This window comes from Micromys minutus, assembly GCF_963924665.1.
Source record: "Micromys minutus genome assembly, chromosome: 24".
In the NCBI taxonomy this organism is placed as follows: Eukaryota; Metazoa; Chordata; class Mammalia; order Rodentia; family Muridae; genus Micromys; species Micromys minutus.
Window position 1 is genome coordinate 43,845,342 of NC_137959.1, and position 21,139 is coordinate 43,866,480.

General features: G+C 47.6%; 1 protein-coding gene across 4 annotated transcripts in view; it reads right to left on the reverse strand.

Annotated features, from left to right (window-relative positions):
- Positions 1–20,608, reverse strand: part of KLHDC4 (kelch domain containing 4) — a 28,917-nt gene extending 8,309 nt beyond the window's left edge. For 2 of the 4 annotated variants that reach the window (XM_080937338.1, XM_080937339.1), the window contains exons 1-6: positions 20,463–20,608; positions 18,989–19,080; positions 18,506–18,584; positions 17,514–17,612; positions 10,186–10,322; positions 830–922 (exon numbers count right to left, since the gene is read on the reverse strand). In XM_080937338.1, coding sequence (XP_080793464.1) covers positions 830–922; positions 10,186–10,322; positions 17,514–17,612; positions 18,506–18,584; positions 18,989–19,080; positions 20,463–20,561 — 599 coding nt within the window. In that variant the 5' untranslated portion in view covers positions 20,562–20,608. Of the gene's footprint in view, positions 1–829; positions 923–2,340; positions 2,410–10,185; positions 10,323–17,513; positions 17,613–18,505; positions 18,585–18,988; positions 19,081–20,462 lie in introns of those variants that run through there. The other 2 variants (XM_080937340.1, XM_080937341.1) reach the window with 2 other exon arrangements.
- Between the last annotated feature and the right edge of the window lie 531 nt (positions 20,609–21,139).

The window sequence follows — 21,139 nt, forward strand, 5'->3', positions numbered from 1 at the left end:
GCTGGTCATCTGCCTCTTCTACCCTGGAGAGATACTAAGAAACCCAAGAGAACTGACTGATGGGCTGTCTCCCAAACCCACAAGCTCTCATAACACACAGAGGATGGGGGCCTCCAGGTTTCCAGAAGACATACTATAATCCAATTTTCTCAGCTTTCAAACTGAAACTTTTAGTAAAAGAAAAAAAAAATCTACTGTGAATTGAAGATAAATAACTTTCTCAAGGAAAATTCTGAATGGTGGCATTTAAAAGTCAAGCTAATTTAATACAGATGGTGACTGCATTCACTTTGGGACTGTCATTTTGTCTGTCTGCCTAAGTACTTCCAAAATAGGTTTATATTTTAAAAGGCTTGTTTGTGTGTATAGGCTTGTATGGGTGCACAGGAGAGCTCTGGAGGTGAATTACAGCCAGTTGTGAGCATTCCGACCTGAGTGCTAGGAGCTGAGCTCAGGTCCTCTGGAGGAGCAGCCAGTGCTCTTACCCAGTGAGCCCGCTCTCCAGCCCCTAAAGAGTCTTACATAAGTTTTATAAAAAGTTCTAATTTTAAACGACCGGCACCCCCAACACCACTGTGGAATGCTGATCAGCAATCTGCAGGTCAGAAAGAGGGAAGGGCAGTGCTGGCTTCACCTGCAGCCCTGCACAGTAGCTGATGACATAGGACAGACCTATGGCTTCCTCACTACTTCATGTGGCTGTCAGTCACTGTGGCTGCCACACCCAGGGAGTAATCGAGCGAGCAACAGCGTTTCCACTCGTGATCAGAATGCTTGTGTGTGAGCCTCTACCTTCTGCTCCACAAGAGCCCCAATCTGCTGTACCAACCTTGTACTTTCATGGAAGCCACCAAAGAGAATTAGTTGTCGCTTCCAGGCCACCATCCTGTGTCCACTTCGACCTGAAGGACCCCCTGTTGATCTAAAATTAAGAGGAATAAAAAAAAATTATGTTAGGTATTTCTGTGAGTTTTTTTAAAGGTTTATCCACTGATTTTTTAAATATTTATTTATTTGTATTGGATGTGTGTGGATGTCTAGCTCACATATGTTTATGTGTAACATGTGTACCACATGGGTGCTGGGAATTGAACCCTGCTTCTCTGGAAGAGCAGCCAGCACTCTTGACCACTGAACCATATCTTCAGACCTTAGTTTCCAGTTTCAATGAACTTAGTAAGTGCCCTTCATTAGCCTCTAAAATTACCGGAATGAGCCTAACAGTCTTGCCCGTTGCCGCAGGACTTCAGGAAGGGGCAAGAATGTCTCCTAAGCATGTATAAGGCCCTGGGTTTAATTCCCAGACAGAAAAAAAGACTTCCTGAATAGCATAATCTCTGACTTGGAAAAAATGTTTTTTAGGCAAAATACAAAGATTGGATTCTGTCAAAGAATTTCAAAGTACATTATTAAAAAATATTTTTAAAAGCTAGGTATGAAAGCTTACAGTTTTAATCTCACTACTGGGGTTGGCCTCCAACTCAGATCTCTATGAGTTTGAAGCCAACCTAAGATACATAGTAACATAGTCTATAATAATAATGCTATTATTATTAATAATTAATCATAAATTTATTGTTGTTGTTTGTATGTATGTATTTTAAAGGAGCACTGGTAAAAAAAAAAGGGACTGAAGAGATGGCTCAGCGGTTAATAAGAGCACTGACTGCTCTTCTAGAGGTCCTGAGTTCAATTCCCAGCACCCACATGGTGGCTCCCAGACATCTGTGATGGGATCCGATGCCTCTTCTGGAGTATATGAAGACAGCCACAGGTACTAAATACATTAAACAAACAAACAAACAAATCTTTAAAATGAAAACAAAAAAGCTCAGCATGGCCATGTGCCCTGTGCTCCCGATACTGGGATGGAGACAGGCGGGTCTGGGCTGCCTGGGGCCAGGCATCTTGCCAACTGGTGAGTGCCAGGTTGAGTGAGAAACTGTCTCAAAAACTATGGTAGAGAGCATTAAAGAGGAAGCCAAATACTGACCTCTATCCTCCACACACATATTATCTCCTCCCACTACCCCCCACGACAAATAAACTTCCCCAGTTACAAGCTTAAGTGGAAATTCTACTTCATTCTAGCAGATAACATTCTTTAAAGAACCAGAACTAAGATTTCATGTCATAGAAAAATGTTCATAAGAATGGAAGACAGCGGCAAGGCAAGTTATAAAACACATTATATAAGACTCTAATCTGGGGTTCTGAACAGTTTCATTATTGCCTGTCTTCTGCATTCCTCAAGCTTACCCCAGTGAGCACAGCACCCTGGTAAGTGCAAAGAGGGAAGACAGAGAAGAGTGTGGGGTGGGAGGGTGGAGAGAGGAGCACCTGTCACTGCTAGAAGAGCTGGCTGCCAGAGGAAGGTCACAGTGTGGCTAGCATAGTTCATGGTAGCCGGCGGCCCTTTAAGGCCCTCAGGGTTAAGAGCCTCTCTTCCTACTTGGGAATCAGCCCACTGTGCAGCGTTCTCACCAGGCCCTCCCACTGCTCCCAAGTGGGATGAAAAATTCTACAAACAGGGTTTTATGTAAAAATCCCCCAGGCTGCAGGCTGGAGAGATGACTCAGAAGTTAAAAGCACTTGTTGCTCTTCTAGGGATTCGGGGGTTAGTTTGGAGCACCCACAACCATGCATCTTGAGAATCTCACACTCTCTTTTGGCTTCTACGGGCACCCAAATCTATGTTCTCACCCCACACAACAAATAAAATACAACTTAAAAAAAGTAATAAAGAGGTGAGGTGAGGTGGCACACACCTTGAATCTCAGCACTTGGGAGGCAGCAGTGGTGGTGGCTCACTGAGTTCAAGACCAGCCTGATCCACAAAGCTAGTCCAGGATAATCAGTGCTGTTACACAGAGAAACTCTTGCCTCAAGGCTCCCACCAAACACACCCACACAGAATCTCAACACTGAGGTTCAGATGTGCATTCAAGTCACATCACAAGGGTGCTGCTGGGGTCTTCCCTTTCTCAATCCAGAATGAGGACTTCTCAGTGCTCGACTAGCCCCTCCACATTACCAACAACCCTGTAGATGCCAGTGAGGACAGCCATTATGCCTGTCTATAGAAAGTCAACCTTCAGGCACCCTTTATGTAGTCTATACCTTTCCACTCTATGAGGAAGGGCAGCTTTACAGTCAAGTCTCCTTCACCCTTATTTATAAACCTGTAGTACAGAAAATCTCACTAGACTGAGGGGTATACAACCTGTAAACCAATTTATTTGCCTTCTTCTAGCTTTCTATTACTTGTAATTTAGTAAGCATGCTCTAGCACCAAAATCATGATTAAAAACAGCAAACATCAATTTCTAGGCTCAGAAGAACCAGTCTGAGTGAGGCAAAGCATCATACAACATGCAGGCTTCCTGAGACCAAGAGGACCCTCTGGATCATGCTACAGAGGGTGCCTTGATGTGCACATGGGCAAAGGCCTTCTTGGGAAGTGGGCCACATCCCAGGGTGAGTGACAGCACAGCTATGTTCTACACAGGCACAAGCACAAGAAAGAAACTGACTGTTCTGGTCAGAGCCAAGCTCCATGAAGAGCTGCGGACACACCGCCATATGAGGAGTCTGGAGAAGGTGCTCACTGTACAGCTGAGGCAGCATACTCACACACCTCATTCCGCTCTAGAGCAGACACAGAAGAGACAGGGCCTTCCCAGTGCCACCCAGTGACAGAAGTCAAGGCCACTGGTAAGCTGGCTATCCTTGTCCTCAGAACCATGGAGGCCTAGGCCAAGCTCCTAACAGCTTCCTCAACAGGAACCCCACCAGGTCATCCTCTGGCTGAGTCAGATGTCATGGACTCAGATTACTTGTGGCAGCAGCAGTGAAACACACTATTTTGTAACTAAAAAAAAAAAAAAAAAGGAGAAGCGGCTATAAAAAGGTTCCACGTTACCCTCTAGAAAAATAGAGCCACCCTCCCAAAAACCATTTACGTTCCAATCTCCAATAGGGTTTTCAATTGCCGTCAATCCTAAATATGGAATTTAAGAAAATTAGCCTGCCCCACTCATCCAGAAGCCTATGTATAGCACAGAGACACACACGCAATAGTGTGGGCGCCAGGCTCTTCGCTCTTCTGGGCTGAGCGCAGAATGGCATTCCCACAGGGCGTGCTGCCAGCCAACATCCCCAACCCCAGCCCCGAGGATGTCCATGCATCAGACACCAGTGCAGCCAAGCACTAAGTTACGTTCATGTTTATCCTTCAACACTGCCCAGCACCCACTGCCCAAGGCCATGCCAAGCTTAGCAAAGGACTGAGCTCTACTGGAATTCCGTGCATGAAGTCACAGGGTCCATCATAGAACAGACACTTTTCTTAAGATAGTTTTTCTCTGTGTAACAGTCCTGGCTGTCCTGGAACTCTCTGTAGACCAAGCTGGTTCTGAACTCAAAAGATCTGCCTGCCTCTGCCTCCCAAGTGCTGGAGTTAAAGGCATGCACCACCACACCTAGGTAGCCACATATACTTTTAAACTAATTTTTCCTGATTATCTACTGAAAGCATTAGTGCATATGAAAATGTAGAAATTCCAATGCCCACCAACAGACGAATGGATCATTGGTCTGTGGAGTTAAACACTGCACACACCACAACATGCTGAATAACACAGACACCCAAGGCCACAGTATTTCAGAATTCCATCCGCAGCCACAAGAGGTAAAAAACGTGGGGACTGGGTGACTGAGGAGTGGAGCTTCTTTTTAGGGGCTAGAAACTCTTTGGACTGATGTAGCAGCACTGCCATGCACAACTAAGTGTGTACACTAAGAACCACTCAATCATATGCTTTCTGACTGTGTATATGGGGGACACGTGCACATTCTTAAGAAAATAGAAAACAGGTTGATGCTGGTAAATTCCTCAATCTCTGTCTACTCATATACTGAGCCAGTCTCCCACTAAAACAGGACTCACTGTTTCAGCTGGTCTGGAACCTGTCTCCTCCTCCACATCCTCCCCCTAGTGTACAGCCTACACTGTGAGCCCTCGTGCCTGGCTTTTTTATGAGTGATGGGATCATCCCTCGAGGTTCTCAGGCCTGGGCATAGTGACAGCTGTCCTTGGTTGCTAACTTGACCACATCTAGAATTAACTAAAACCCATGCTGTTGAGTACACCTGTTGCAGTAAATATTAAAATAGATGGCTTAACCTTTCATCAACCCCCCCCCCCCCCCCCCGCGGTTTCACTTCATGGACACCACTCTAGTGTGGAGCCGAGCACACACATTCGGTCTCCACGCCACTTGGCGCTCCAGGCCATGTTCACTCCACCACCTCTTTGCTGCTTCTGTCCCGGGTGGATACGACCGCCCCGGAGTGTTGTTTTCACTCACTCACTTCCCCTTGGCATGTTGTCGCCAAGCCTTAGACACATACATCCCAACTCTGTGTCAGGCTTTATGCGTTCCGCCAGTATACCTGCTAAACTCAAGTATTCACATCAAAGAACACACCAAACTACTCTTATCCAACAGGCGTAACATAATTTGCCAACCTTTATAAGTCAAATGATCGTGTACAACTCCATCCCTTATAAAATATTCATTACAACCTTATATATGAAGAGATGTGCGGAGAGAAACATAAGCATCTGCCTGTATCTTTGTTCCTCCTGGAATCTTTCTCCCCTCCTGCCTCCACTTCTGCTCCCTGACCTTTCCCCGCCCATCTCTCTCCTGTCCAATCATGTATCTCCTTAACATAAATCTACATACACCTGTGAGGAATTTTTTTTATTTTGGATCATGTGAAAGGGGAAGACCCAACTAAATTTGGGCCACACCTTCTGGTGGCAGTCTAGACAAGAGGACATGGAAGGAAGCTTCTCTTTCTGTCTGTGTGTTGCCCCTCTCACTAGCAAGCTTTGGTGTTCAAGCTGCTGCTTATGGCTTAGCATATACTGAAGACCATCTGGGACATCCAGCCTTGTAGACCGACAACTACTAAGACTCTTAAGACTTTCCATCAGAAAACACCATTGTTGGGATAGCTGGACCACAGACCAAGCCTGTCTAACAAATCCTGTTTTTATTTTATATACAGACTCATTCTATCAGGTTTCTCTAAAAACCCTAACACAGGTGTCAAGCGCTTTACTTACCGAGTACAAAACTTGCACTGTTTAAAGGATGATTGTAGCTTACATAAACCACAAAATAGTAAGACCTACCATAAAGCCTGTAGCAATGGGCATAAAACTCAGGTTTCCAATCCTAGCACCGAGGAGGCTGAGGAAGGAGGACTGCTGTGAATTCAAAGCCAGTCTGACCTAGAGACTGAAAGTCCATAAAAAAAAAAAAAAAAAAAAAAAAAAAGACTGAAACTAGCAACAGCAAACTATCAAGAGCGCTCTCCAGAGCACAACCTCAGTCGTCCCCAAGCTGGACACATACCCAACAAGGGACATGGTTTCTGTTGTCCTTACAGGCTCTGACTCTCCTATCAGTGTCTTAACCTCCTTGTTTTCTGACTAGGCTTCACACACAAGGTAAGATGTCAACCAGCACCTTTTTCCAGTCGTGGGGCAGAAAGGGCAGCACTGTGCATGGCCTGGTGACCACAGGCCACGGCTCTGAGTCAGGGAGGAGACCACTGTCCCAGAATTCTGCTTATCCTCCACTGCAGGGGAGTCAGGTCTCGCCTTGCTGTCTGTGTACCTTCTTTATAACTCACTGGTATGCACACAGAATCTACACTGCCAAACCAGAATCGGGGTAGCTCTGTGTAAATCAGGCACTGTGTGCAGTTCCCACTCAGGACAGAGCCTAAAGAACTCTCCAAACGGTCCTTAGCACTGGTGTGTCCCCAGCACTGATGCTGCCAGGCTCCTGTGACTATGAGGCTTGTCTTCCTGGGAGTGAGCAGCTAAAGTGGCTTCGAAGCTGTGCATGCGTGTCTGCTGTTAACAGCTACGAAAACGTGCACTGACACAGGGAAGCAGAGACTAGAGTCGCCACACTCACCCAGATGCAGCGATGCATCCCTCTTGGGCTGCTGGGTAGTGCCAGTTAGCACTGGAATAGCAGTATGCTTGCCAGCCAAGCTAGGTCCAAAGAGGCACAAACCTATGGCAGGACATGGCAATGTGTAGACTCTCAGCGTGCTGGGCCAAGGAAAAAGGACCATGTTCACACAATAAGATACTCTAAGCCACAGGCATTAGAGTCTGGTCTCTCAAAGCCAATGTGCAGGGAAAGAATATGCTTAGACAGAATCCACTAGATGAGGCTCAAAGCCCAGCAGAGGTATGGAGGACAGAGGGAAGAGGTCAGGGCACATAGGCATCTCAGTTGACCTGATATGGAACCAAATAACTAGAAATCTCCCGGGCTTTGCTGACTGGGCCTCTCCATCACAGAACCCATGCTGTGATTAGAGGTGGTGCCACACAAGCTCTAAAAACCTTTGAGACAGGCAGTCTGGGCTGGAGAATTGGCTCACTGGTTAAGAGTATGAGCTGCTCTTACAGAGGACGTGAGTTTGAAACTCGGCACCTACATGGCAGTTCACAACTGTGACTCCAGTCTAAGTAACCTCAAGCCTCTTCTGGCCTCAAACACTAGAGACCCAGGCGATGCACAGACACAGAAGCCAGCACATCTCCACACATATCAAATAAACTTTCTTTATAGAACGACTTATCATTGTTCAGAGGTCACCTGGGCACTTGGTTCCTTGGTCCTTGCTCACCTCTCCTAGTATTCAACCTCTCTCAACCTCAGTTCCCTTGGCTGAAATCCACTCCCCTAAGGAATAAAGACATACACTAAAATCAAATGTATTTCAGGAAAAAATGTGTCCTAGAAAGGACAAACCAGTAAACGGTGTTCATTTTGGCTGGACTGCCTTTCCTTTTCTTTAGATCAGTTGGAAGAATGACACAAGGCAGGTGGCAGTGGCACATGTTTAATCCCAGCACTCAGGAGGTTGAGGCAGGCAAATCTCTGAGTTCAAGGCCAGCCTGGTCTACAGTGTGAGTTAGGCAAGACTACACAGAGAAACCCTGTCTCAAACCCGTTTCTCCCCAAATAAGAATACCGACTGAAGCAGACAGACCACCAGTGGCTCCTCTGTGGCCGTTCGGTCAGTGCAGGGACAATCTCCCACGCTCTGGTGGCTAACTCACACCTTTAATCCCAACACTCTGCAGGAGGCAGAAACAGGTAGAACTCTGAGATCAAGGTCAGCCTGGTCTACAAAGGCAGTTCCAGGCCAGCGGGGCTACATGGTGAGACTCTGACGCACACAGAAAAGCAGAGGAATGGAAGATTTAGGGAACTGCCCATCTACCAAGCTTTCCTACAGACTGCTTTGAGATGGAATTTGAGCCTCAGATAAGACAACTGTTTATTTGGAAATTCAAGAGTTTTAGAAGCAGGCTCACACACTAAAAACAATCTACTTTGCCCCTGTGTATCCCTTGATTAGGCTCAGAGCATCATTTTAAAATGTCCGCAGCTGAGGTGTGGCCAGTTCCACTCATGTCCTCACACACTGTTCTGCATCTCATCGGGGCCTTAAACTGTGAGGCAGGCTCAAGTCAGCACAAGCATAGACCACCCCCGATACCTGACACAGTGGTGTTCATGGGAGACAGAAAGCAACTCCTAGGCATGTGCACACCAAAGCGAGGCTGACCAGTGCTCACTCCTGACTGTCACATCTGAACCTCAGCTTCAGCGTCAGATCTGACTGGAAGGCAGAAGAATGACAAAAAGATGGAGAAAGGCACAGAAAAAGGCTGGGACTGGGTATCTCATGGAGAAAGCACAGGACTCTGGAAGTTCAGAGTGTTTGTTATGTGGAGGTGAACAGGAAGATGGAGCCACTGCATACAGCTGAATGGGGAGGTGGGGTTATTTATTACACACAGATAGACAAGGACGTGCTTTTGTGCTATACAGCTGAATCGAAGAGACTGGCTTAGCTAATCTCAGTAGGAACACTCTTGTAAATACCTGGGGGAAGAAAACTACAGTGCACATTTGACTTGGCTGTGCCTGTATCAACAATGCATATACTTCACTTGGGACTTTGGGCTTCCTAGAGGGGTCAAAATTGACTTATAAAACACACACTATTCCTGGTTATGAGGGAAATGCTTCAAAAGCAGATCCCACAGGCTCTGTCTAGGACACTCTCCCCTGAAAATGCCAGAGGCCACACTAAGCCTGAAACTATTGGCAGAGGTTTCTCCAACAGTGAGTGCGACAAAAAGGTGGGGGGGAGGGGGGGCCCGAGGGGCAGTAAAGCACATAAATAACAAAAATAACCACCTATTCATAGCTCTGAGTCTGCAGCCAAAACTGAACAGTTAAGAATGGTAACTAAGGGTCGGGGGAGATGGTTCAAAGGTCAAGAGACCTCACCACTCTTCCAGAGGTCCTGAATTCAATTCCCAGCAATCCTGTGAGGGCTCATAACCATCTATAAGGGATCTGGTGCCCTCTTCTTATGTGCAGGTATACACACAGACAGACCACTGTATACATAAGCAAAGGCCAGGAGACTCTGGTCCCTGTTTCAATCCTGTTTACCAGTGTATCAGCAGTATTATATATAAATACACTGTAGCTGTTGTCAGACACACCAGAAAAAGAACATCAAGTCTCATTACAGATGGTTGTGAGCCACCATGTGGTTGCTGGGATTTGAACTCAGGACCTGTGGAAGAACAGTCAGCGCTCTTAACCACTGAGCCATCTCTCCAGCCCAGCAATTAGCCATTCTGCCAAGCTACTTTGCACAGTAATTCTCATGCCATACAGTAACAGAGACATCGTGGTGGCACGCAGCAGAGGTGGACTCAAGCACCAGCACCCTAAGCCAGCTTCCTGAGAACCATGAAGGTTGCCTCACCCTCTGGTCAGCTCTGTCATTCCTGTCTATCTGACTCAGGGCATCTCCTGGTCCTAACGCGTCAGCTCTCTATGAGGATCAGCTTTACTCGCAGCAGGCCTGCCTGGAGAAGCGACAATGAGGGTGACTCAGATGAGCTGCTCACTGCTCACCACTCCAGACAGTGCCTCCACTAAAGCTCTTCCCACCACACAGGGAAGCACCCTGTCCCCTCCTTGTCCTGCCCATAACTCAAACCCAATCAGGAACAAAAGCTGAGGCCGGGGCTCAGGCTCGTACCCAGAATCTTACCGAATCTGTTCCCAGGTTTTGGTGGCCAAGTGCAGAACCCAAAGGTCCTTGTAATGGTAGAATTGCTCGCCATCGGGAGATGCAAACTCCCCACCGAAGACCCACAGCTGCCCGCCACCCTGGGGCACCACCACAGCCTGTTAAAAGAAAGCAAACAGATTAGGTGAGCCACAAGACTGCACAGCTGCCCCAGCATGACCAGCAGCATCAGCACCATCTACCTAGAATCTCAGGGACTTCCTCAGCCATTGTCTCCTACCTACCTCTAAGGTGAAGCTTCTAGAACACACTTCCCTAGGCAGACTAATTATACTCAAAGACCTAACATACCCATGTTTCCCTAAACTGCAAGATAAACATGTACTTACATTCTGACAACATAACTATCATATTAAATGAGCAGTTACAACAACTTCACATAGGTTATCAATGAGCAAATATCATTTTTGTTTATTAAATAACCAGAGGAAGCATTTTATGCATGTATGAGAGTGTGAGGTATAAACATGTGTGTTGAGTTGTATAAACATGTGTATGCAAGGCATATGCAAAAGATGCATGCACATGTGAGAATGTGAGCTGGGTGCACATGTGTGTGACTTATAGGCATCACTTGTGTACATGTGAGGTTTGTGGACATGTATGCAAGACATATACACCTGTGTATGAGTGTATTGAGACTATGTCCACGTACAAGTGTATGAGGTGTATGCATATATGTATATGTTTAAGGCCTATGTGTATGTGGTGTGTACATGTCATGGAGCTGCACATGCCTGGGTGCAGAGGTAGGAGTAGGATGCTGACTGGCCTGTTCTTTTGTTTGTTTTTAATTATTTATTTCTTTTATGTATGTGAGTACACTGAAGCTGTCTTCAGACACACCAGAAGAGGGCATCAGATCTTGCTGGGGATTGAACTCAGGACCTCTGGAAGAACAGCAAGTGCTCTTTCTTGCTGAGCCATTTCTCCATCCTTGAGTGTCCTGTTCTATCACTCTCTCCCTTTCTCTCTTTAAGACAAGGTCTTTCACTGAACCTGGATCTAGGCTGTATCAAGCTCCAGTGATCTTCCTGTTTCTAGCCCTGACAACACTAGGGTTACAGGTGTGTGTGCAACCACACTCATGTTTTTCACATGGTTGCTAGAATCCCAATTCAGGTCCTCACACTTGTGCAACAAGAGCACCATTTCCACAATCTGTGTTAGTGCACTTAACCCTGTCCTAGGCACCAATCATCTACCTCTCATCTGAAAGTACTTCACGAAGGAGCAGCAATGCGAGCTGGTGGAACATTAACATTTATTTCCAAAGATTTAAAGCTAAAGATTGCTGTTCATCCAAACATTCTTTGCAAAACTAACTTTTTAAAAGTAAAAACATGAACCTACCTGAAGCTATACCACTTGTGGGCATATAACCAAAAGATGCGCCACCATGCCACAAGGGCAGTGCCTTATCTGTGATAGCCAGAAGCTGGAAACAACCCAGATGTCCCACAACAGAAGAATGGATACAGAAAACATGGTTCATTTACACAATGGACTACTACCCAGCTATTAAAAAATAAGGACATCATGAGTTTTGCAGGCAAATGGATGGAACTATGAGTGAGGAAACTCAGACCCAAAAGGACATGCATGGCATGTACTCACTAATAAGTGGATATTAGCCATAAAGTACAGAACACCCAGGACACAATGCATAGAACTCAAGGCTAAGAAGCCAAAGGACCCAAGTGAGGCTGCTTCAGTCCCACTTGGGAGGGAGAAGAAAGCAGGAGAGAGGGAAGTGGGTGGGAGATGGGAGGGGTAACATGATTGGGTTCTAGGTGGGACCAGGAGTGAAGCCCAAAGACCAACAGGATGAATGGAAATATTAAAAAAAACCTCGGGAGGGGGGAGGTGGGGGAACCCTCTAGGATGTACCAGAGACCTGGGACGTGAGAGACTTTGAGGACACAAAGAGAGGGACCTTGAATGAGATGCCCAACAGTGGGAAGAGGGAACTTGAAAGTCCACCTCCAGTAGAAAGAGAGGGCATTGGGTGGAGAAATGGGGATTACCATCTCACAGTCACGAACTCTGACCCAGGGTTGTTTCTGTCTGGGAGAAATGCAGGGACAAAAATGGAGAAGAGACTGGGGGGAAAAGGAGATCCAGTGACTGGCCCAAATTGGAACCCATCTCAGGGGGGCGGACCCAGGGTCTGACACTATTACTGATGCTATGGTGTGCTTATAGCCTAGAAAGGCTGTCTTCTAAGAGGCCCAACAAGAAACTGAGTCAGATGCAGATACTTACACCCAACCAATGGTCGAGGGTTAAGTTGGTCAAGGCTGGAAGACACTGAGAAGAGCAATGACCCATGGGAAGAGCAGCAGTCTCAAGGAACCTGGACCCCTGAGATCTCTTGGACGCTGAGCCACCAACCAGGCTGCATACACTGACTGGTCAGAGGCTCAGGACACATATACAGCAAAGGACTGCCTGGTCTGGTCTCAGTGAGAAAAGATGCACCTAGTCCTTGAGAAACTTGGGGCCCCAGAAAGTGAGGAAGCCTGTCGGGATGGGGGGCAGGGTTGTTGGGGAGGGGACATCCTCTTAGAGATGGGGAAGGAGGAATGGGATAAAGAACTGTGAAGAGGGAGAACGGGAAGATTAAAGAAAAGTAAATAAATAATAAAAACAAAAACAAAGCCTCGTGTAGCTCAAGCTAACCTCACACTAATGTATCCAAGGATTATCTTGAGCTTCTGATCCTCTACCTGCCGACCACACCCCAAAGAGCAACTAAGATGCTGGTGTCTGAGTTTCTTGCTTCCCAACCTATGAAGAATAGATTAATGTGGAGAGTGTCACCTACAGCAGCACAGATGGACGTAGTAGGACTGGAAGGGCTGACAAGAGCAGTGAAGGCAGGCCTCCAGGAGTTCACGCTCCCAACCAGTCCAGCCCGAGGACTCATGGCAAGCAGAGAAGGCCCACCCCAGCCCCTCACCCACAGTATGAAAACTGAAGCCAGTACTTCCACCACTGTTCAGAGATTGCCAACCCAAGGAATGAAGCATGGGTACCAGCCAAGGCTATGGATGGGCTCCCTGCTCTGATTGCAGGGCCCCAGGACTGTGGTAACATCTGTTCAAAGACTGGGCAAACCTAGTGATAGGACAGTGCTTCACACCTTTAACCTCAAGCTTGGAGAGCAAAGGCAGGCTGGTCAATCTCTGTGGGTTCAAGAACCAAGGTTGCACAGTGAGACCGTCTCAAAAAAAAGGAAAGAACCAGTCTGCCAGCTGCTAGCCCTGGGCTTTTTCCTCGTGCCTGCAATCTGAGAAGCAAGCTGAGCAAGGCAGGCCCTGGCACTCTTACCAGGTCAAGACCAACGTCCACATATGCACAAACCCAGGTCCATCTCCCTCAGCCTGAGAGAGAGCAGAGAGGCAGCCTTCGAAGTTCCTTATTAAACCTTCTGCACAGCCTGTTCCAGATGTGTGCAGGGAGCTGGTTTTACAGTCAGTAAGTGTGAGTGGCTTCTAGGGAGTGGGAATGGACTCATTTCTTGGGAACCAGTTTCTCCTGTAAGCATCCTTTTATTGTGGGCCCCATGCTCAAACAAAGTCCTCCTCATGTCAGACACATACATACTCAGGAATGTGAGCTACATGTGGTTGCTGGGAATCAGACCCAGGTCCTCTAGAAGAACAGTACTCTTAACCAATGAGCCATCTCTAACTGTATAGCGTGGTTCTTAAGGAAGGAACATTAAGTAGGCACTAAGGAACTTGAGCAGATTGTTAGGATCATATAAACCTAAGCCCCAAGGGGTTACACTAAGCACAGGCAGTAAACTCCACAACACAGGTCATCAGGAATGTCGGTGAGTTCATGGAAGAACTGAATGCTAGTCACTTCAGGCAATACAGCTGGAGGGCACAGTCTTTCCACCAAGAGATCACATTAGGCTACAAAGTAACCCTCACATAGTCTGAATCATGAAGGCTTCCTTACAAAAAGGTGTCTGGAAAAAACTTCAGAGTATTTGTAGATTAAATAACTGCTAAATTTTGTAACCCACAGGTCACATAACATCTAAATCCATCAGAATGCTCTAGATGCCAATGATCTAAAAACACAAAGCACCAACTATGCAGGAGAGAGCTGTGGTCATGTCGAGGGGCTTTACAGCTCTAAACGCCTCTGGTAAGAAAAAATAGGAAGAGGTGAGCCTCCAGAGGAGCTAGAAAGAATGGGGCAAAGAAAACCATCAAGTACTGAAATTACTGGGAAACAAAGCAGCATTTAGGGAGGGGCTCAGTGAGTAAGGTGTTTGCCTCCAAACCTGATGACTGAGCTCATCTCCAGAAGCCACATGCTGAAAGCAAAGAAATGACTCTCCAAAAGCTTCCTCAGACCTTCAAATGTGTGCCATTCTAAACACACATGTACACACATGCATGCACTGCTCCAGGCACTGGTGGTGCAAGCCTTTAATCCCAGCACAAAGGCAGGGCGAAACTTTTGAGTTTGAAAGCACCCTGGCATACAGAGTGAGCTCCAGGACAGCCAGGGCTACTCAAAGAAACCCTGTCTCAAGAACAAAACAAAAACATAAGTAAACACACACACACAAATTATGTAAAAAAAGAATTTTTTTTAAGTTAAAAAAATACATATACAGGGCTGGAGGTGGCTCAGTGGTTAAGAGCACAAGCTTCTCTTCCAGAAGTCCCAGGTCCAATTCCCAGAACACACAAGGCAGCTCACAACTGTAACTCCAGTTCCAGGGATCTGACACCCTCACACAGACATAAATGCTGGCAAAATACCAATGCACATAAAATATAAATTAAAAAAAATTTAAATACATATACACCCCTACCTCTGGAAATACGGATACACCCGACCCTTGGTGGCGGTGGTATTCTTACCTAAGTCAGGGGTAAAGCAGAGAGCAGTCTTTTGCTTATCCAAAAATAGGGGGAAATATTGATATACTCCACATTTGAATTTAAAAAAAAAAAAGACAAAAAACAACCCACATTTTCCATGTGGGATTTAGTGCTGAGGAACTCAAGCATCTTTCTGTGAGCTTTTGGGACTGTTTGAGAGATGGTTCAGGAATTAACAGTTTCACACTGGTTTCTTTTCAGTGTATGACACTACACAGCTCTAATTGGCCTGAAACTCACTATGTGACTAAGATGTACATATAGGAAGAGCTTGGTCACTTAGCGATTCTGTTGTGGGGCACAAACAGAATCAGGGTCAGCAAGAGGGCCTGGTGGGTAAGAGGGCTTACCACACACACCCGATGCCTGAGTCCCATCCTGGAACCCACAGTGGAAGGAAGAACTGACGTCTAAGAGTTGTATTCTGGCTCCTACATGTGTCATGGCATGCACTTGGCCATCAAACCCAGGATGTGTACTTTCCACTCACCATCTAGACAAAACAGCACCAACTCTATTCTCCCTGGGCACCCATATACATCAGTAACTCCCCAGTGCTGTGATTAAAGGCGAGCATCCCACACCCAGCTGCTGTTGAATGTAATTAAAGAACCCAACACAACTGATTCCTACAAGAGCCTCTCAGCTCAGAACAAACATTCTGAAACCAAAGCACGGACCATGGCTACTGTGTACTTCTGAACAACCCCTACCATTCTCAGGAGTCCTGGGACTGGACTGGCTACAGGCCACTTCCTGTCACTGTCTGATCCTGCCCGTCCTCGATAACTCTCAAGCAGCTTCCCCTGGGCCCTTACTGCGGCACTTGGTTGGAAATTAACCAAAACCCAAAAACAAAAGCAAAACAGAACAACAAAAAAAGCACTTGAAAACACACACCACACGAGTGTAATTCCCAAAAAAACCATGTAAACTGGTGGCAACCACCATTCCGTGGGTCAGACAGAACCAGAACATGCCACATGATCAGGTATCAGCTGGTACACCACACATAGGTGCAGAGGACAGGGCCCCACCAAGGACATAAGCTCCCAGGTGTTTAGTGTTCCCTCCTCACTGCACAGGAACATAGAGAAAGTGTCCAAAAATATAACAGACCATCTGCACAGCCAGCATGTATATAAACGCATGCTTTGTGCTCCGTTTTATCTCAACACAGGCCTCACCTTCTTCTGAGGGAGCCCAAGCCCTACCCAAGCCAGACACTCTCAAGACCAAACGGCACAGAACAGAAGCCAAGTGAGTCACTGCTGCAACCTGGCGACAGAGGAGGCAGAACCAGGGCTCGGCTGTTGGCCAGGGGTGCTCTTTCACTGGCACTCAAAGCACACTCATCTTCCCAATCCACAGCTCACTGCCAGAGGCTGGTGAAAACTGTCACTCCAACTGCAACTCCTCTTCCCTGACCCTTCAGGAGCGCTATAGTCTGCATCCTCCTGCTCTGCTAAAACAGAGCAAACCAACTTGGTGAAGAAAGGGCAGCAGCCAGGGCAGAAACAAGAGCCGTGAAGGAATACTACCTACTGCCTTTCTCCCCACAGCTTGCTCAGCTTGCTTTCTTATAAGACACGGGATCACCTGCCCAGGCTCGACACCAGCCATAGTGATTTGATCCTTCCCACATCAATCACTAATCAAGAAAATGCTCCACTGATGTGCCCACAGGAAAATCTGATGGAGGTACTTCCTCAACGGAGGTTCCCTCTTTCCAGGTGACTGTAGCTTATGTCAAGCTGACAAAATCAACCAGCACAAAGAGAAAACACATTTCAAATGCATTCTGGTCAGTATCACTTTCGGGAAACTACCAAAAGGCAGACAGTCTTCAGTCTCCTTTTGACATAAACCCTCACAATCAACTGCCTGCAACCTCTAGAGTCAACACAGAAGAGCTGTCCCTAGTGTCCACCCGCACCCATCCTGCTCCCAGGAAAGAACAAACTGTTGGTGGACGAGAAGCTACAGAGCCAGGGGAACACCTGACACTGGCTTTCCTGAGGCAGAGCAGCTCTCACCTGCGCTCCTTTGTGTATGCAAAAAGAGCTAGCAATGAACTTATAACACACAATTTATTCAAAATAATTCTGTCCCCTCCACCATCTGACCCACTCCTGAACACTGCACCAGCTCCGCCCCAGGGCACATCAATCAAAGCAGGGGCTCCGCCCTCCTCAGACTAGTGCACTGAGACTCAGTAAGGCGTCCAGGGAAGATGTGGAACCAGAACTAGCAACTCCAGCCTCTCATCCCTGCACAAGGAGGCTATCCTGGGCTACAGAGATCTCAAAGACCCAGGATTTCGGAGGAAGGCAGGAGACAGTCTTTCATGTGCAGATGACTAAGTTCTGGCCTTACCTGATGAGCACAGCGCCGGGGAGGTGGGCCGGGAATGTCAACTTTTGTCCAGGTGCTCTTTCTGATACTGTAGACGTAGAGCTCATTATACATGAAGGTCTGCAGGAAGAATGGACCATCAATGCCTCAGATGGCCTGCAGGCGGCCAGGTATGCTCTACAGGACACTTGTGCACTGACCCATATCAGTGCAGACAGGCCATGTGTAAGGCCCAAAATTGTCTTCAAGGATATGACAGATGCTCTGGACTTGCCACAGGTTTAATGAACTTATGAACAAGTGAAAATACTAATGTTAACATGCACCAAACCTCCCACTCAGCCCACTCAGAACTGTGGCTGCCACCTAACACAGCACTGTTTCTTAAAGAGCACTGCCCTGCCACAGAACAATGCTCTGACATGATAAACAGCATGGCCGAATCAGCATCCTTTCTGGCTGTACACTCAACGCTCAGAGAGGAAGCCCTTACAAGTCAGGGACAGCATTCCTGTTACTCTCTGAACTTAAGGCAGTTTTTAAATTCATGAAAATCCAGAAAACAAGCTGAACAGTGAGATAATTATCTCACTGTGGCAGGCGCTGGAGGAGCCCATGCTTCAACTGCTTTTCTTCTAGACTCCAATCTTACAACTTATTCCGAATAACTCTGAAGGCTGTCCTGAGAGCACAAAGTCACAGACCGCGTTCCCAGAATGAGCGAAGCTCAGGAGCCCCAGCACCACAAGGCACAACAGAAGCATGTGACAGGAATCATGCATATATTGCCAATAAAGCCAGGCTCTGCTGATTAAAAGAGGCCAGAACCCTTATGGCAGTGAAGTCCCTGGGTCCCAGAGAGAGTCTGGTGACTAGCCACACCCACCCACCTCAGGCTTGACAGTTAGCATGTGGGAGCACAAGAGGGGTAACAGGACACATTTATATCACCAGCTTAAATTTACTTCAAATGAACCCTGAAAGGTTGGGAGAAAGAAAAACATATACTTTACTTTTTGGCCATTGAAATATTCACCTCCGAAAAGGATTAATTCATCTTTCTCAGGATGAGCAGACAGGGAGGCATTTAACCTGCAAGACAAAAGCCACAAAGGAGCAATGTCAGAGAGCATGACACTGGCTAAGCAGACTCTCTTTCCCTTCCTTATACCCACCTCAAAAGTATAGGACCATGACCACCCTGCAACCTCCAGCCCAACAGCAAATTCATGCTCACAGGAGAGCCCTGCAACTAGGCAACTTCCCTTACAACTGGAAAGGGCATGCAGGAAGACATCCAACCTCTAACTACATGTGGAACTTTCCTGACCTGTCCTGGAAGACTAATCCTAGTACCCGGGAGGCAGAAGCTGGCAGATCTCTGAATTCTGACACTAGCCTGGTCTACAGAGTTCCAGGACAGCCAGGGCTACATAGAGAAACCCTGTTTTGAAACATCACCACCCAAAAAAGGAAACCAAAGCTTGCTTACTTACCGTGGGGAGGGTGGAGGACATGGCGTCTCTGTGACCTGGGTCTTTTTGGCATCCAGGGTCTGGAAATGGGCTATGAGGGCCTCCAGGTCTTCCTAAGGATACAAAAGCAGCTATATGTGAGACTGCCTGATCTATCTCAGAGTCAAAGGCACAGCCAGCTTTTGTCCCATTGGTCTGACTGGACTGGGATCCAATCACATCTGAGTCCTAACATGGATCTGAAAACAGATCTTGACACATTCAGGAAGTACTGTGACTCCGCAGCAGCTTTGCTGTAGGCATGGATTCATGAGCACCCCTCCTGCCAATGAAGGTTTTCTATGAAGGAGATTGTACCCTGGCCACAGTGCCCTCAATGGCCTCTAACAACCTGTTTGTGCCAACAGCCTTCCTGGCTGTCAACATAGCCCTGCCTGGGGTTCCTCCTGCTTACTGGTTTCCAGCTCCTATTCCCATGCTAACATGAGCTCCATGAGAACAGGCCTGAATGATGGGGTCGGTGCCAACCTGTGGTCTACCACTCCACAGTTCCCACTACCCAGCTGTCACCACGGATCTGGACACTACGATAGCATCAAGCATACTGGACAGCACTGAGATGGAGCCCTCCCACACCCACCCAGCGCCCACTCCCGAGTTTACTAGGGTGTCCTACTTTGCTTCCTATTGCTGTGATCAAAAGCAAATGGGGGAGGAGAGGGTTTATCTCATCTTACAGCTTACATTCCATCATGAAAGGGAGTTAGAACAGAGACCAAGGAGGAAAGCTGCTCACTGGCTACTTTTCTGTAGCTTGCTCAGCTTGCTTTCTAAATGACCCAGTGCCACCTGCCTAGGCATGGGTAGACCCTGCTGCTTCTGCCTCCCGAGTGCTGGAATTAATTAAAGGCGTGTGCCACCAGCAGCACGTGGTATAAGTAGAACTTAGTAACCAAACAATTCACTGAAACTGCGTCCAGCCAACTACTTACGGGAGTTCTCTGAGTTCGAGGCCTGCCTGGTCTACAGAGTGAGTTTCAGGACAGGAAAACCCTGTCTCGACAACGAACAGACAAACGAACACCCCCCCCCCCGCGCGCGCGCAAACTCCTACATATGGCTCACTCCCTAATGCTACTGGAAGAAAATCTGCTCTCCTTTGTGAGCGGGGAAGGGGGTCGGAGGCGCAGGACAGTTATGGCTTTACTCCTGGAACGCAGACCTGGACAAAGCAGGAGTCACTCAACTTCAGTTCTCCTCCACTAAGCCCCACCACACTCTACCTACAGTAAGAAAGGCAAGCGAAACCAAACAGGAAGAAGGAGCGACGGGGTAAACGAGGAGTCTAGAGGCTGCAAAGGGACCCGGGAGAGGAGAGAAGGAGGGCGCTGGGCTAGGCGCAGGCCAGCCACCCAGGGATCCCGGACACAAGCCCGGCTCCCGGTCGCACGCCGCTCCACGCCACTCCACGCCCGCCCCTCTGGGTCCGGCTCACCTCCTCCTTGCGCGAGCGCTTAGACACCTTCTTTTCCATCTTGGCGGCCGTCTTCTCCGCGCCGCGGCCCTTCTTCTCTTTCTTTCCCTTCTTGCCCATCGCGCCGGTTTCTGAAGAGGCACCAGCAGGCAACGGAAGAAAAATGAATGACGATGTTCTGCCCGGCCGGAAACGAGCGGCGCGCTATAGGAGGGTCACTTCCGGTCCGTTTCTTTGGTGTTCCGTGGAGCAACCGACTCCAGCAGTACTTTGGGTCCGCCAGCCCGTGCGTCTCGAGCCGCATTAGTATGTAGCTCCCCAGTACACCAGCAAGCTGGGTAATTCCAAACTAGACGCGCGCCAAGTGGGATGCTGACGGTCTCATTCCGCAGAGGAATTTCCATGTACTTAGGGATTCCTGACCTGAGTTAAGGCAGCCCCTTTTCCCCACCCTGCCAGCATCTGTCAGGTTCTCAGGTCAATGCCTTTGCCCTTATGTAGGCGTGTCTCCACTGGACCAACATGTCTTTCCATTGGGATGTGTATCTACATTCCAAACGGTGCTGGATTTACGGTCTGACAAATACGGAATAGGAAAATATGCTCTGGGTTTGACTCAAATGGTAGAGTTGAAAAGGTACCGCAGTTTGAAAGAAGAGTGAAAATATGCATTGCCTAGAGGGTGTCGTCTTTGAGAT